This window comes from Triplophysa dalaica, chromosome 14 (assembly GCF_015846415.1).
Source record: "Triplophysa dalaica isolate WHDGS20190420 chromosome 14, ASM1584641v1, whole genome shotgun sequence".
Lineage (NCBI taxonomy): Eukaryota > Metazoa > Chordata > Actinopteri > Cypriniformes > Nemacheilidae > Triplophysa > Triplophysa dalaica.
The window spans coordinates 8518568-8531209 of NC_079555.1; the positions used below are offsets into that span (position 1 = coordinate 8518568).

The 12642-nt window shown below is 38.8% G+C and overlaps 2 protein-coding genes across 6 annotated transcripts in view; both read left to right on the forward strand.

The window, feature by feature from the left end:
- Nucleotides 1-5884, forward strand: part of hydin (HYDIN axonemal central pair apparatus protein) — a 56751-nt gene extending 50867 nt beyond the window's left edge. For all 5 annotated transcript variants that reach the window (XM_056766276.1, XM_056766279.1, XM_056766277.1 and 2 more), the window contains 9 exons: nucleotides 3-161; nucleotides 248-528; nucleotides 733-952; nucleotides 2204-2413; nucleotides 2892-3055; nucleotides 3520-3670; nucleotides 3770-4000; nucleotides 4766-4990; nucleotides 5070-5884. In XM_056766276.1, coding sequence (XP_056622254.1) covers nucleotides 3-161; nucleotides 248-528; nucleotides 733-952; nucleotides 2204-2413; nucleotides 2892-3055; nucleotides 3520-3670; nucleotides 3770-4000; nucleotides 4766-4990; nucleotides 5070-5579 — 2151 coding nt within the window. In that variant the 3' untranslated portion in view covers nucleotides 5580-5884. The remainder of the gene's footprint in view (nucleotides 1-2; nucleotides 162-247; nucleotides 529-732; nucleotides 953-2203; nucleotides 2414-2891; nucleotides 3056-3519; nucleotides 3671-3769; nucleotides 4001-4765; nucleotides 4991-5069) is intronic.
- A 1622-nt stretch (nucleotides 5885-7506) lies between these two features.
- Nucleotides 7507-12642, forward strand: part of necab2 (N-terminal EF-hand calcium binding protein 2) — a 66955-nt gene continuing 61819 nt past the window's right edge. Inside the window, exons 1-2 of the mRNA XM_056765925.1 lie at nucleotides 7507-7871; nucleotides 11950-11974. Coding sequence (XP_056621903.1) covers nucleotides 7560-7871; nucleotides 11950-11974 — 337 coding nt within the window. The 5' untranslated portion in view covers nucleotides 7507-7559. The remainder of the gene's footprint in view (nucleotides 7872-11949; nucleotides 11975-12642) is intronic.

A 12642-nucleotide genomic window follows, 5' to 3' on the forward strand; every position in this document is an offset into this window, starting at 1 on the left:
AGATTAATTTGGAAGACCCGGCGCATAAAATAGTAAATTTTGGAGCCTTGCAAACTTGGCAGCGGAGTCGCAAATTGGTCCCTCTGGTGAACAACAGCCACTGTTCTTTAACTTTTACTCTCGTCCGCACACACTGTGATGATGTTCTCAGAGACTCTAAGGTAACACATGCCTACATATTACACACATTTGTTCAACTTCACACTATGCAGTATATCAGAATAATACAGTCACTCTGCATTTTAAGGTCCTATCAGTGCGTCCAGAGGGGCAGGTGACACTGAAAGCAGGAGGGGGCCGCTGTGTAGCCGAGCTTCTCTTCTCTCCTGAACGACGCATGCCTCATTTCACAGAGGAGCTGCAGCTGGAGTGTCTGGGTGCTGTGCGACCCCTGCTGGTGATGAAGGGTTGCTGTCAGGGCGTGGAGGTTGGTCTGGACACAGACTTCCTTCAGTTTGGAGCGGTGGTCCAGCGCTGCCAAGCCACGCGTCACATTATCATGCAGAACAATGGGGACATTGGGGCGAGGTACATATCCAGATGTTATGACACACACTTCAGGTGCTTGTTATTAGATGTAGACTATCACAGTCTATTGTAATAGATTGTAAGTGTGACAACATAAACAACTTTATTGATCCTTTTCATGTGTTAACATTTATTGTATTACTGTACGTATATAGAAATGGATTTGAAATGTGTTGTTGATAAGTTTACATGTCTTCTCATTAGATTCAAATGGGATGTAAAGAGCTTTGCGCCAGACTTCTTAATTTTTCCTTCTGAGGGCTATATAACCCCAGGAATGGAAGTATCCCTTGAAGTGACTTTTGCCCCCATGGTGATTAGTCAAGATCTGCGCTATGATGACCTCTGCTGCACAATAGAAGGGGGTAAAACTTTAAAACTCACCCTCACTGGCTCCTGTATTGCCCCAGTGGTCGCAACAGAGGTAAGAGCTGCACTAAACATAATAAACTATATACTGGTTGTGCCTGACCCTCTGTGTAGTGTCTAATAATAGAACTACTCATATTTCATTTAATTTATGTTAATATTCATTTAAATGATTTTTTGTATTAAACAAACGATTTGTTGAGTTTTGTTCATTTTGTTATACAAGTAATTTGTTGAATGCAGTTGGGTGGCATTTAAAGATACCATATGGTACTTTGACATCTAGTGGTTGAGCTTGGTATCGCAGTTTAAATTAAAGTTAAGCCAAGTAACTGTTCTTCTCGATTTCTTTTGATTGTTATCAGAAATAATCTACAGGCGATCTATTATATGTGAATGTCTTCTTTAAATTAAGGTGGGGTCACAAAAGTATGTACGCGCAGTGCCGCTTGTTTATGTTGTTAGCGTAACATTATGTGGCCCAAATAATTAATACTCTAACTGTTGAGTAGTTTTAATTTAATTTAAACCAGTAAAATAATTTAAATTAAATGAAAAATTATTATATTAAAACCAAACACACACCGGACATAAACTTTCGGAAATGCGAATGCATCCGATGAAACAGTCTATATGATGCATATGGCCACACAGAGCAGAAGTCTGTTGCTAGGTTACAACACCATTATTTATGACTTAACAAGATGACAGATAACAGAATGTTACAAATGAACTTATTTCATTCTTAAAGTCCCAGTGAAATGAAAAATTACAATGGCTATTTTTTCATGAAATATTGCAGCGTTTATTGTAAATAGTTTATCAATGTGGGTCATTCTCTTTTAAAAATTTGTCTGCCCTCATAATCTTTAGTTAAAATCTTAAAATGCATTTTCTTCCTGTAATGACTATCCATTATAAATGACATATGTTAGACATCTTGGGCGGGCATCTGTTAACTCCTTCCCTTTAACTGTCGGTCTGCTGCCAGTTCTATTTAAAAATGTATCGGCTGTTTTTATACATCCAATCAAATCGCAGAGAAAGATGCATCCACGCCCACTATTTTACGCATTAGAAATTCCATTTCACCCCGAAGTAAAAACAACCTCTACTTCCGGTTCATGGGGACGTTTTAAAAAACCCGCTTTTGATAGTTACTAGAGCCAGATGTACTGACAAAAATGTCGCAATCAAGACGTTTCAATGCTTTCTTACCAACCCCAACCACTACAAGCTGTCATATTATATCATTCTCAGCCTCATTCTCTTTAACGCTTATTTTTCTGTCTCTGTGTGTGATCAGGTGGTGAATTTTGTGTGTCCAGTGCGCAGTCAGTGCACTCAGTCTGTGACAGTGCCCAGTCGCATTAACCAGCGCTGGACTCTGAAGTGTGTCATAGAGGGAAAGCACTGGAGCGGGCCGCCCACTCTCCTCGTTGATCCCCCACAACAGAACACCTATGAAATCACATACAAACCTTTAGTCATGACTGCAGACGGGCAGAGGCACGAGGTACAACTCTCTCCGCACCTGATATGGGTTTTTAAAACAGCTTTTTAATTAAATATCAGGCACTGTTAACTGTTAAAAGTCATGACATTCTGTTATAAACTGTATGAATTCTAGCTGTCTAATAATGAGAATAAATCCCGATCATTTTAGTAAAGATTCTATTCCGCTCCCTCTACCTTTTGCTACATTATGAGAGAAATCTAGCCAAAAAACATAGAATAACAGTTTATATGCAGTTTATAATAAGCAGTTTTTATGCTTCAGTAAAGCACGATCAAAAGTGGTCCAAACAATACCATGTAGATCCCAGAGTTGTGGCACAATAACACACAGTCTCTTGTCACATTAGATCAGCATTGAAAGGAAAGCGAGGTTGGGTGTGTATTGCGTCATGCCCCAAATGTTCCAGAGTATTTCCTGTCACCCTTTATTTTTTAATCCAGTAAAAATGCCTGTGTGTACTTTGTCTCTGGTGCAGGGCTCTGTATTCTTCTGCTTCCCAGACGGCACTGGAATACTATACATATTGCATGGCACAGCCGAGCCACCAAAGGCTGAAAGCACCATCACGGAAGAGATAGAATGCAAAAGCCACCACACACAGATTGTATCTGTTCACAACTGGCTGCCTAGACCTCAGCGGTACCTCATCCACTCCAACACATGTGAAAATTCAGTCAAAATAGGAATCACAAATTTATCCCAACACTCAGTTTAGCAGTCAACAATTTTGCGTATTTAAAAAATTGTTTAAATATGAATGCAGTTATGCAATTCACATATCAAAATGATGTTATTATTATTTATAAAATGCATAAACATTTCCGGTCATGCGTAGTAATTACTGTACATGTTACATTAACATAAGCTTATTAAACACGATAAACATGTCATTAATCCCCAAAATACTCATAATGCAGTTACAAAAAACAGTGCCTCTTGGGAACATGAGGCATTTCATAATGATCATGACATTTACATGTATGTTTCCCCATGTGAAACAGTTATGTGCAGTATGACACATTTCATTGAGTACCTGCTCTAACTGATCATTTTAATCCACTACATTGTGTAAATTGTATTTTCGTTTTCCATCCCCTCTGTAGGTTCCGTGCTATAATGGAGCAGATCAAACCTGATCGTTCAGATGGCATCTTTTCCCTGAAGGGCATGGAATACATTGAGGTTCCACCACTGGAGAAGAGGAACTACACAGTTTCCTTCTTCACTTACAAGGAGGGCCAGTTCAATGCTAAAGCAAGTGTCGTCCCAATGTGCCAATCCAGACTACTTTAGTTATGAAATGAAACATATTTATGGTCACACAACATCACATCCAATGCATATTTATTTTAGGTGACGTTCAAGAATGAAGCAACAGGTGAATATCTGTTCTACAATCTCAACTACAAAGCGACGCCCCCAGGAGTGATCAGCACTATAGAAATGGTAACCCGGGTGAGACAGATGGCATCGGGATCCGTGGAGGTGGAGAACCCTCTTCTCATGGACCTTTACTTCTCTTCAGAGTGTCAGAATGCAGATATTAATGTGCCTCCACAGTTCTTTGTGCCTTCACAGTCTAAGGTACTGTACTGTGTGTAGGGTTTCTCTCATCTAAAAGCATATTATGTTCAGTAATAAACACATATGCGGTAACAAAGTAGATCATTGATACCTGCGCTCTGCAATCGAACAACGTCTTGTGGTGCCATCCCACTAAAGGAAAAAATCACTTTCACGCACTTTCTCTGGATGTGTTCCATGACTCTGGAACGATCTCTCTCTTGCCACAAGATCTTTAAAAATCGGCTAAAACACATACTGTATCTTCTGTCAACATCTGACCCATTACAGTCTTCTACTTCTTTTCTACCCCCCCCTAAAATAATTCTAAGCTTCGTATACTCTGTGATAGGCTGACTGAGACCAGTTTTTACAGCACCTATACAGTGTTGTTCTTTTGTTGCACAAATTGCTTCTATTGTTTTCCCCTACTTTGTACGTCGCTTTGGATAAATGCGTCTGCTAAATGACTAAATGTAAATATCTGAAAATGTTCTGTTTATTTATTATTCTTATGCAAACTCAGATATGACTTCCTTTATTCAGTTGAACACAAATTAATAATTTATATTAGGGCTGTCAAACGATTAATCACGATTAAAAGAATAAAAGTTTGTGTTTACATAATATATGTATGTGTTTATAAATACAAAAATGAATATGCACAGTACACAGACATATATTATGTAAACACAAACTTTTATCCTGGATGCAGTTAATCGCGATTAATCGTTTGACAGCCCTAATTTATATTACAATGTTACCTAATTATACTTTGTTGTTTAGGGAACACTGACGTTTGAATACCAGCCTCTGTGTTTGGGAGAGACCAAAGCTCGCCTGGTGTTATATGCTGCTGAACTCGGCCACTACTTTTATGAGCTTCAGTTAAAGGCCTTGCCTGCACCCCCCGAGAAGCCTCTCTATTTCAAAGCGCCCCTCGGCAGCAGACACAGCATCACAGCAAAATTCACCAACTACTCTCGTGTCAAGACCGAGTACATTTGCAAGGTAGGAGCTATTGCCTTATTGCATGTGAACTCTTGCATTTTATCAAAGATTTTAATGCACAAATTCTATTTCGGATCAGGCGGACAGCCCCAACTTTATTGTGGAAAAGTCCATTAAAACGGCACCAGGGAACCAAGCAGGCACGGACGTCAGTGTGACTGTCCATTTTGAACCTTTCCACCTGGGAGAAATCCACAGCCTGCTCACCATCTCCTCAGAGTTAGGAGGAAAGTATGTCTTCCCTCTGTATGGCACCTGCACCCCACCCAAAGCTCAGGGTCCGCTCAACATCAACTCAGGCTCAAGTGTTTCTATTCCCTTTAAGAATGTCTTTCAACAGGCCACAACCTTTTCCTTCCACGTGGACAACCCTGTCTTCACTATCAAGGGTACAGAGACTATTCCATCCCAGAAGACCCATAGCATACAGGTTATATTTGAAGGTCCTCCCGTGGGCTCCAGGGGCCCATGTCACGGAAAGCTGACAATTTCCTGCCCACGGATGGAAGCCCATGGACAGGGTATCTTCTGGGTTTATTACCTGAAAGGTAACAGTCCGGACCTGGCCTCAGAGAAAAAAACATCCTAACCAGCAGCAAGAGGTGAAAGGAGAAGCCTGCTGTTCTCTGGTTTAAAGTCTTTCTTGGTCATGCCTAAAATATTTGCACCTTTAAATATTTTTTCTTGATATGGCTTAGGGATGTTGTTTTTCTAGCACTTCAGGTCTTTTTTCATTTTACCTTATTTACAGATATTTTAGCTTATTTATTGTCGGCCTTTCAAATAACATGCGGTGTTTCAATACAATATTAATTTATTGTAAAAAACTATTGTTAAGAGTAGTTTAGTGTAAAACATCAAATCTAAAGACTTTAATAAACATTTCTCTTTAAACTGTGGTATTTATAACCTGGGGTAATATTTAAATAAAACAGTCAAATACACGTTAATATTTCTGACTACTGGGTTACTCTGTTTAGTTCCACTAGGAGGTGCACTTATTGCTTCTACATCATTGAAGCATGACTGTAAAGCCATTCCTCTTGTGTGTGCGGGTCAGTGTCTGTTTCAAACTGTGTTCCGTAAAGATGTGTATGATCTCAATCTTCTTGCTGTATCCTAATCTCAAACCAAGTGCATAAGTGCAGTGTCTAAATTTAAGGGATACATTTGACATGTACATTCGCTAAAGAAGCGAAGTGAACTCATGCTATGGTTCAGGATATTTCAAAACCACCTACCAGTGCGCCTGACCATTGGCTATTGTTTAATGGAGCCCATTCCCAATGTGTCTTGGGCTGATAAACCTCAGCCACATTAACCAAAATAGCCATTCAGCTTTCTTGACGTGCCATGATGTACCACTGAGTTTGTTTATGTGTGGAAATGAGAGGCCTGTCATTGCAATGTACAAATTGGCTGCAAGGGGTGTTGATCTGAGCGCCTCCAAAGACAAGGGATTACCGCTTGTTGTAATTATCCGAGCTCCCTCTGCGGGGAAAGGGGAGGAACAGGTCGCTGTGAGTCGCCCTACATTAAAGAGATGCATCCAATGGCCTTTTTTCTGTTTGGCTAAATGCCTTGCTATAGGAACGCGAACTGTAGGAGGGGTGTTCTTTGTGCCAATTAAATAAAGACCCTTTCAGATAGAATGACTTAATCACCCCTCATAAAGGGCAGGGCCGGGGAGTCGTTCAACAGTCTTTCAAGTCACAAAGGTCATTTTAGACCGTTATAGAGATGTGATGAGGGATTTCCTAAGGGTAGGGGAACCCGCCCCAAAATTGTTAAGCAGCTGATGTTGTTTTTTTAACAAATTGCACAATATTTCTGTTGGGGAGATGATTTTATTAAACCAATTTGATTGATTGATTTTTATTTGTTTGGTTAACTGTGCAGAAGAACATTGAACTTTATATGGCAGTGGTTGGAGCAGTAAGAAGAGTAGATGAAGCATATTTTGATGCCAAGAAATTTTGGGTTAGCCATTTTAGATGTGTTTGTCCAGAATATTTACAACTGCTGACCTTATAACCCTGCTGATAAAAAAAGCAATACATTTAATGGTTTACATTACAAATAAGATTATAAACCATTAGCTGTTTATAAATTATTTTATACGGTATATAATGTATTTTGGACCTTATTCCAGTAAGGTGTAATGATTGCTGTTCCCATTTGGGAACACATTACCAGTAGAGACTCACCCAAACCGTTTCCATTTAAACCAGTTCAATTCCCATTATAACCACAATATCTGTCATGGTGTTTACTGAATTTTCCAGAATTGAAATGACCTTCCCTGTAGGATTGAAAATCTTAAACTATAGCAAATTTAAATAGGTCAAATCCAAAAATAGACTACATCCGGAAAAAGTTGAGGATCAATGGGTTATATCTCCCTGCTGTTTTTCCTTTATTACTCTGGGACTAGTCAAAATGAGTGACACTTCTTAAACTGCTCCAGTTATGTGTTTGACAGGAGGGGGGAGATTTGAGATGCATGATGTCACAGAGGAGGGAGGGGTCGCCCCCATAGCGCGCAGCATGAACGCTCCGCGGCAAAAGGATGTGTGAACAAGCAGCGCGCTACTGCAGGGACGGCGTCCACAAACTGCTCCACAAAGAACAAGCCAAACTCCGGTCACAGGACAGCAAAGAGCACCCCAACCCCGGGGCTCAGGACAGCGAGACGGCTGCACAGTCCGGAAACAGCGGCGCACAGCCCGGTGGAATTGACGGGCTCGTCCGCTGGATAGTCACCAAGATGAGCGACAACAAGAGCATCTCAACACGGGAATATGGGAAGGAAGAGGCGGCGGTGGCTCAGGAGCAGTTCTTCGCACCGGAGCCACGGAAAGGCATCTCTGTCATTTTGGATGTAGGTGCTTCATAATGTTTTCTTCTCGTGTCCCACCGTAAACGAAAAGCGTGCGCGGGTTTTACTTTGTTAAAGTTAAGTTGTGTTTATGATTAGAGCAATTTGACGAATGACAACTCGTCAACCAATGTAGTAATTTAAGGAATACCTGAGGTTATATTTGTATCAACCTATTTAACTTTTTATACGGAGTTGACACCTAATTGTAGTCGTATGTGATTTGTTTAAGAAATATCCAACATGTGTTCACGATAAGTTCAGCGAAAGCTTACGGAACTTTGCATGTACACTGAGCGTGTACGCGCGGTCATCCCCGTATCCAAATGCTGTTGCGCCTTCAGTGCGCGCGCAGCGGATTTATTTGCGCTGCCGCCCGACTTTATCTTCTCGTAAAACGATGTGGATAGGATATCTAGGAAATATAAAAGCACAAAATGGTCTAGTTGGTGCATCCCACGGTACCACTCAACATCCCGAGGTTATAAAACGGTTTCTGCTCTGATTTTATGGGTGGACCTCAACGCGCACCCAAATCTAAATAATTCATTGCGCTTTCCAGTTATGTGTGGTTGGCTGCTGTGCGGAGGTCTCAACAGTATTGATTTAGTAGGTCAAAGTATTGCCTCAGTATTGTTCATCCCGGATAATTACGTCTATCAGATGATTCTATCTCTTGAGATTTCGATGTTGCTTTTAGGGATATAAGTTACAACATTAAGAGAGCGATAAGAAAACTAGTTCACTTCCAGGCCTAGATAAAGTCTCAAGTAGGCAAACTATAACGCCCAAGAAAGTCTAATTAAATATATATATAAAAAAGAATGGAGGCACAATTGTACCTAACTGATGGTGAATAAGAAAAAAGATGTGTAGATAAAGAAGGGGTGTTGTTAATTGATCTTTATGGATATAGTGTGTGTATACCGGCTCAAATGGAGACTTGGAATGGAGCACAGGTGCTTGTCGGGAATTGATTTATCTCTATGGTTTCTGGGAGAATTCCATTACTTAACTCAATCTATCTCTACCAAATTACGTCCACTAGCATGCCTGTTCAAGGATCAGCCATCGCTCGACTGGAGCTCAAGACTGCATTGCTTAACAGTCACATATAGCCTCCCGCCTCAATTTTATTAAGAAGACTTATCTCAGAACGCCTTCGATCTGCTCGCTGTCTCAAGCATGTATTCACGGGGTGTGTCGGTGTCAAATTCTCTCTGCCTGGTTTCCCCAAACCCGACAGCACAAACTAAGAGGAGCACTAACAAGCTGTCGTAATGGAGGCTCTTTCACACAATCTCTTACATCATCATGTTCAAAAATTTACCAAGGTCTAATGAACTGAATTTTGAGTATTTTTGCAATGTTTATTACCGAGTTTGTAGTATTTGTAAATTATCCTTGATAAACATGTAAATGTTAATTACTGGACATGTGTGAGAACATAGAGATGCTTTTATATTTTAAGTGGTTAGCTGGTGACTGCACATGGCATTTACTAAAGACTTCATCACGCTATTGACTTGAACTTTAAAATACAAATATTTTTGGCATTTGTGCAGTGAATTGGATTTGAGCCAACCATAGAGAATCAATTAAATTGACCGCGCGAGGCTAAATATGAGTTCACGGAGTAGTGCCTGCTGAACATATCAATCTTTGCTTGAACTCTAGTTTTACTTTGCTACAGTATGTAGACTTGTGTATCTTCCTTTTATTTTGCTTCTTTATTTAGTTATTATCACGTTTCTTTTAGGTAGTCCGGGTTAAAAAAGAAAAATCTCTGCATAAGGCGTTCTTTTCATTTAATTCAGTTCTGCAGTTTTTCATGTTAATTTTCTCCTCCCTCGTCGTTCAGTCGTTGTTTGTACATTTTACTTTATTGACATTATTAGCTATGAATATAATAATTTGATTTTTTTCTGAAAACTTGTTATTTTTGCGTCGATTCCCATTTATTAGATTTGTAGTTCATATTAGACCTTTAGATTTTTGGTAGCTGTCCTCATTTCAAGTCATACAGAGATCTATCACCTGTGGAAACAAACTGGGTCACCTACATTAAATGACTTTATGTTGTCAGAACTTGCAATGGTATTTAACACAAGCTTGTTCTATTATTGTGCATCCTTCAATCTTGAACACCTCGGCGAAGTGGAATTTTACCACAAGTTGGATAAAACAAATATTTTATGGATGTGCATTATATTCACAAGTTGATGGCAGTCAGGCTCGGAGGTTTTCTTTTAAAAAAATGCTGTCGCAATTTAAGATGTACATATTCTTGGAATATACAAAAGTTAAAAAAGGGTGTAAAATGTTAACAGGGTTTCAAATTTGGCTTAAATGAATCTCTATTTAAAACCTAACAATTTTTTACAGTTTTTGGAAGAAGAATTGAATTTCTAGTATTAAATCAAATATATTTGTATTCAATTATTGTACAATAACATTGAATAACAGGGTTGACCGTGGTAACATTTCTCAGTGTGTTCCAGAAAGGTTCCATGATATTACCCCCACAGTCTCACAAAGTTACTTTCTATCTTTATTTTTACTGTATCCCAACATAAGTTTTCCAAACAGTACGAAAAAAAATGGATTATCAAGTAAAGTCTAATAATATCCAACTGAATAAATGCAAACTGAATTGCCAACTTATCACTTTAATATTTAGACCCTCTGGCATATTATGCCACTGTAATAGTTATATTGCTTCTTGATCAAAGCATGATCCTGACAGTAAATGCTGCAAACCGTTTTGCTTTCAAATGTAAAAATAGCTTTCAACATTAGATAACAATGGTGTCTTCAAATGCTTTGTAAAATCAAGATATGCTGCTGTTTCCACATTTTTTTGCTCCTTTTGGTGGTACTGTTTTGAAAAATGTTTCCAAAATAAGAAGACAGTTATTGGTCCTCTAGCTGTTTCAGTGGTTGCCCTATATCCATTTATCCCTCTGGTGTGACTTTTGCGTTTGTTCTGAGATGGTGAAGTATCCCAACAGCTGAAATGCAGTTAGTTCTCAGAATTGAATGAAACGTCTGCTACATCCAAGTGAGAACCTCTTTAGACTGTCAGCAGAAGGTGACTTTTGTGGCGGATCAAATGAATTGTCAATAAGTGTTTTGATTATATAACATTCGCCACACGCTCCAAAAAAGACACAAACATGCGCGTTTCGATGCATTACCATCCATGTGAACGGCTGCATTTGCAGTCAGTCCATTTAACAAGACTTTACCACTGTGCAACAACCGCACTTCACATTGTATTTATTTATTAGTCATTGTTATCAGAAAATGTGAAAGGGTAATAGATTGACTGCTGTAAATTGGCCCATAGTGACGAATGCTTTCCAGCACATTCTATTGACTGCAGTGAGGATTTTTCTGTATTACCAAGAGAGTCTTAAGTGTTCAATTTCACATCTGATTGGTCAGTGTATTCTTGCTCTTACAGATGTAAGTAGGTCTACCTCACTCAATTTCCTACAAACGGACCCAAATTGATCGGCAACTAACAAACTGCAATGAACAAAAACTTATGGAGTAGCCTAGATTGTCATTTGTGCTTGTGGCCCTCTATAATCAATGTAAGGAATAATCACTTCCATGTTTCATGTGTCAGGCCATTGCTTTGCAGTCAATCTATCTATAGAACCACCCCCTTCTTTAATAGCTTTCTGAGTGGGTTTAAGTGACTGATGGTTGACATCGAACCATGTAGAGAAGATTTGTTTTAATTACTTTATTCTTTTTTTTCTCCAATTCATATTATGTCTAAAAATATTTCTGGGATTGGTTTGTATTGTATGTGATGAAGTTATTTGTAATGGAACTTTTATACAAGGTGTAAGTGTGGAGCCTTTTTCCTTCAGTGGTTTAGTAATAAATTAGGGAATTGAAGCATGGTTAGGGTTTAGGGTTTAGGATTTTAAAACCTAAAATTGCATGTTAGTTTATGTTTATTTACATGTCCTGAAGTCTTAAAGTGTACTAGAGGAGAATTTAAAAGAGAATGTGATTAATAATTGATATTGATAGATTGTATTTCTGCGTGTGTGTGTCTTTTCAGATTTTCCGGAGAGCTGATAAGGATGGTGAGTGTGAAACTCCTTTTTTGTTGAAAAGTTTGATTCTGTTCTGTGAAATCAAAATCCACCCTACTTTCTCATCATTCCTGGTCTTTGCATGATTTTTATTCTTGTTTAATTTTCCTTTTTCACTCACCCTTTCAGAAAGACCACTATTGTTGTTCACTAGCATTTGTTGTTTTGGGAGGTAAAATTTCACACATGCAGCACTCTCTAAGAATGTAATGGTAAAACTAATTTTCCATTCCATTTGTGAGAACGGAAACTAATGTAAAAAAACAGGCAAATTAGTGCTGGCAATTCTCTAGTATCAGATGGTTTCTGTTTTGATGCTTTTGTGAACAAAGCTGTAAGATTAATAGGATTCGGAACACACAAATATTTGGTCTTGTCAGTATGGGCTTATGGAAAATAAAAAAGGATTTACATACTGAAAATACGAACACAAAGCATTATGGACAAGGTGTTCATGTACATCTCCACCATGTAAAATAGAAGCTTTTCTGGCACAGATGACATCTCAGGATTCACGACATTCATGGCCAAACTGACATTTAATGGACAAAAAAACACCAAGCAGTTTCCTTTTTGTTGCATTTTTAACAATTTGTTTTTCAATGCAATTTATCTACAGGAGCTGCATGTGTGAAAACTGTGAAACGATACACAGGCAT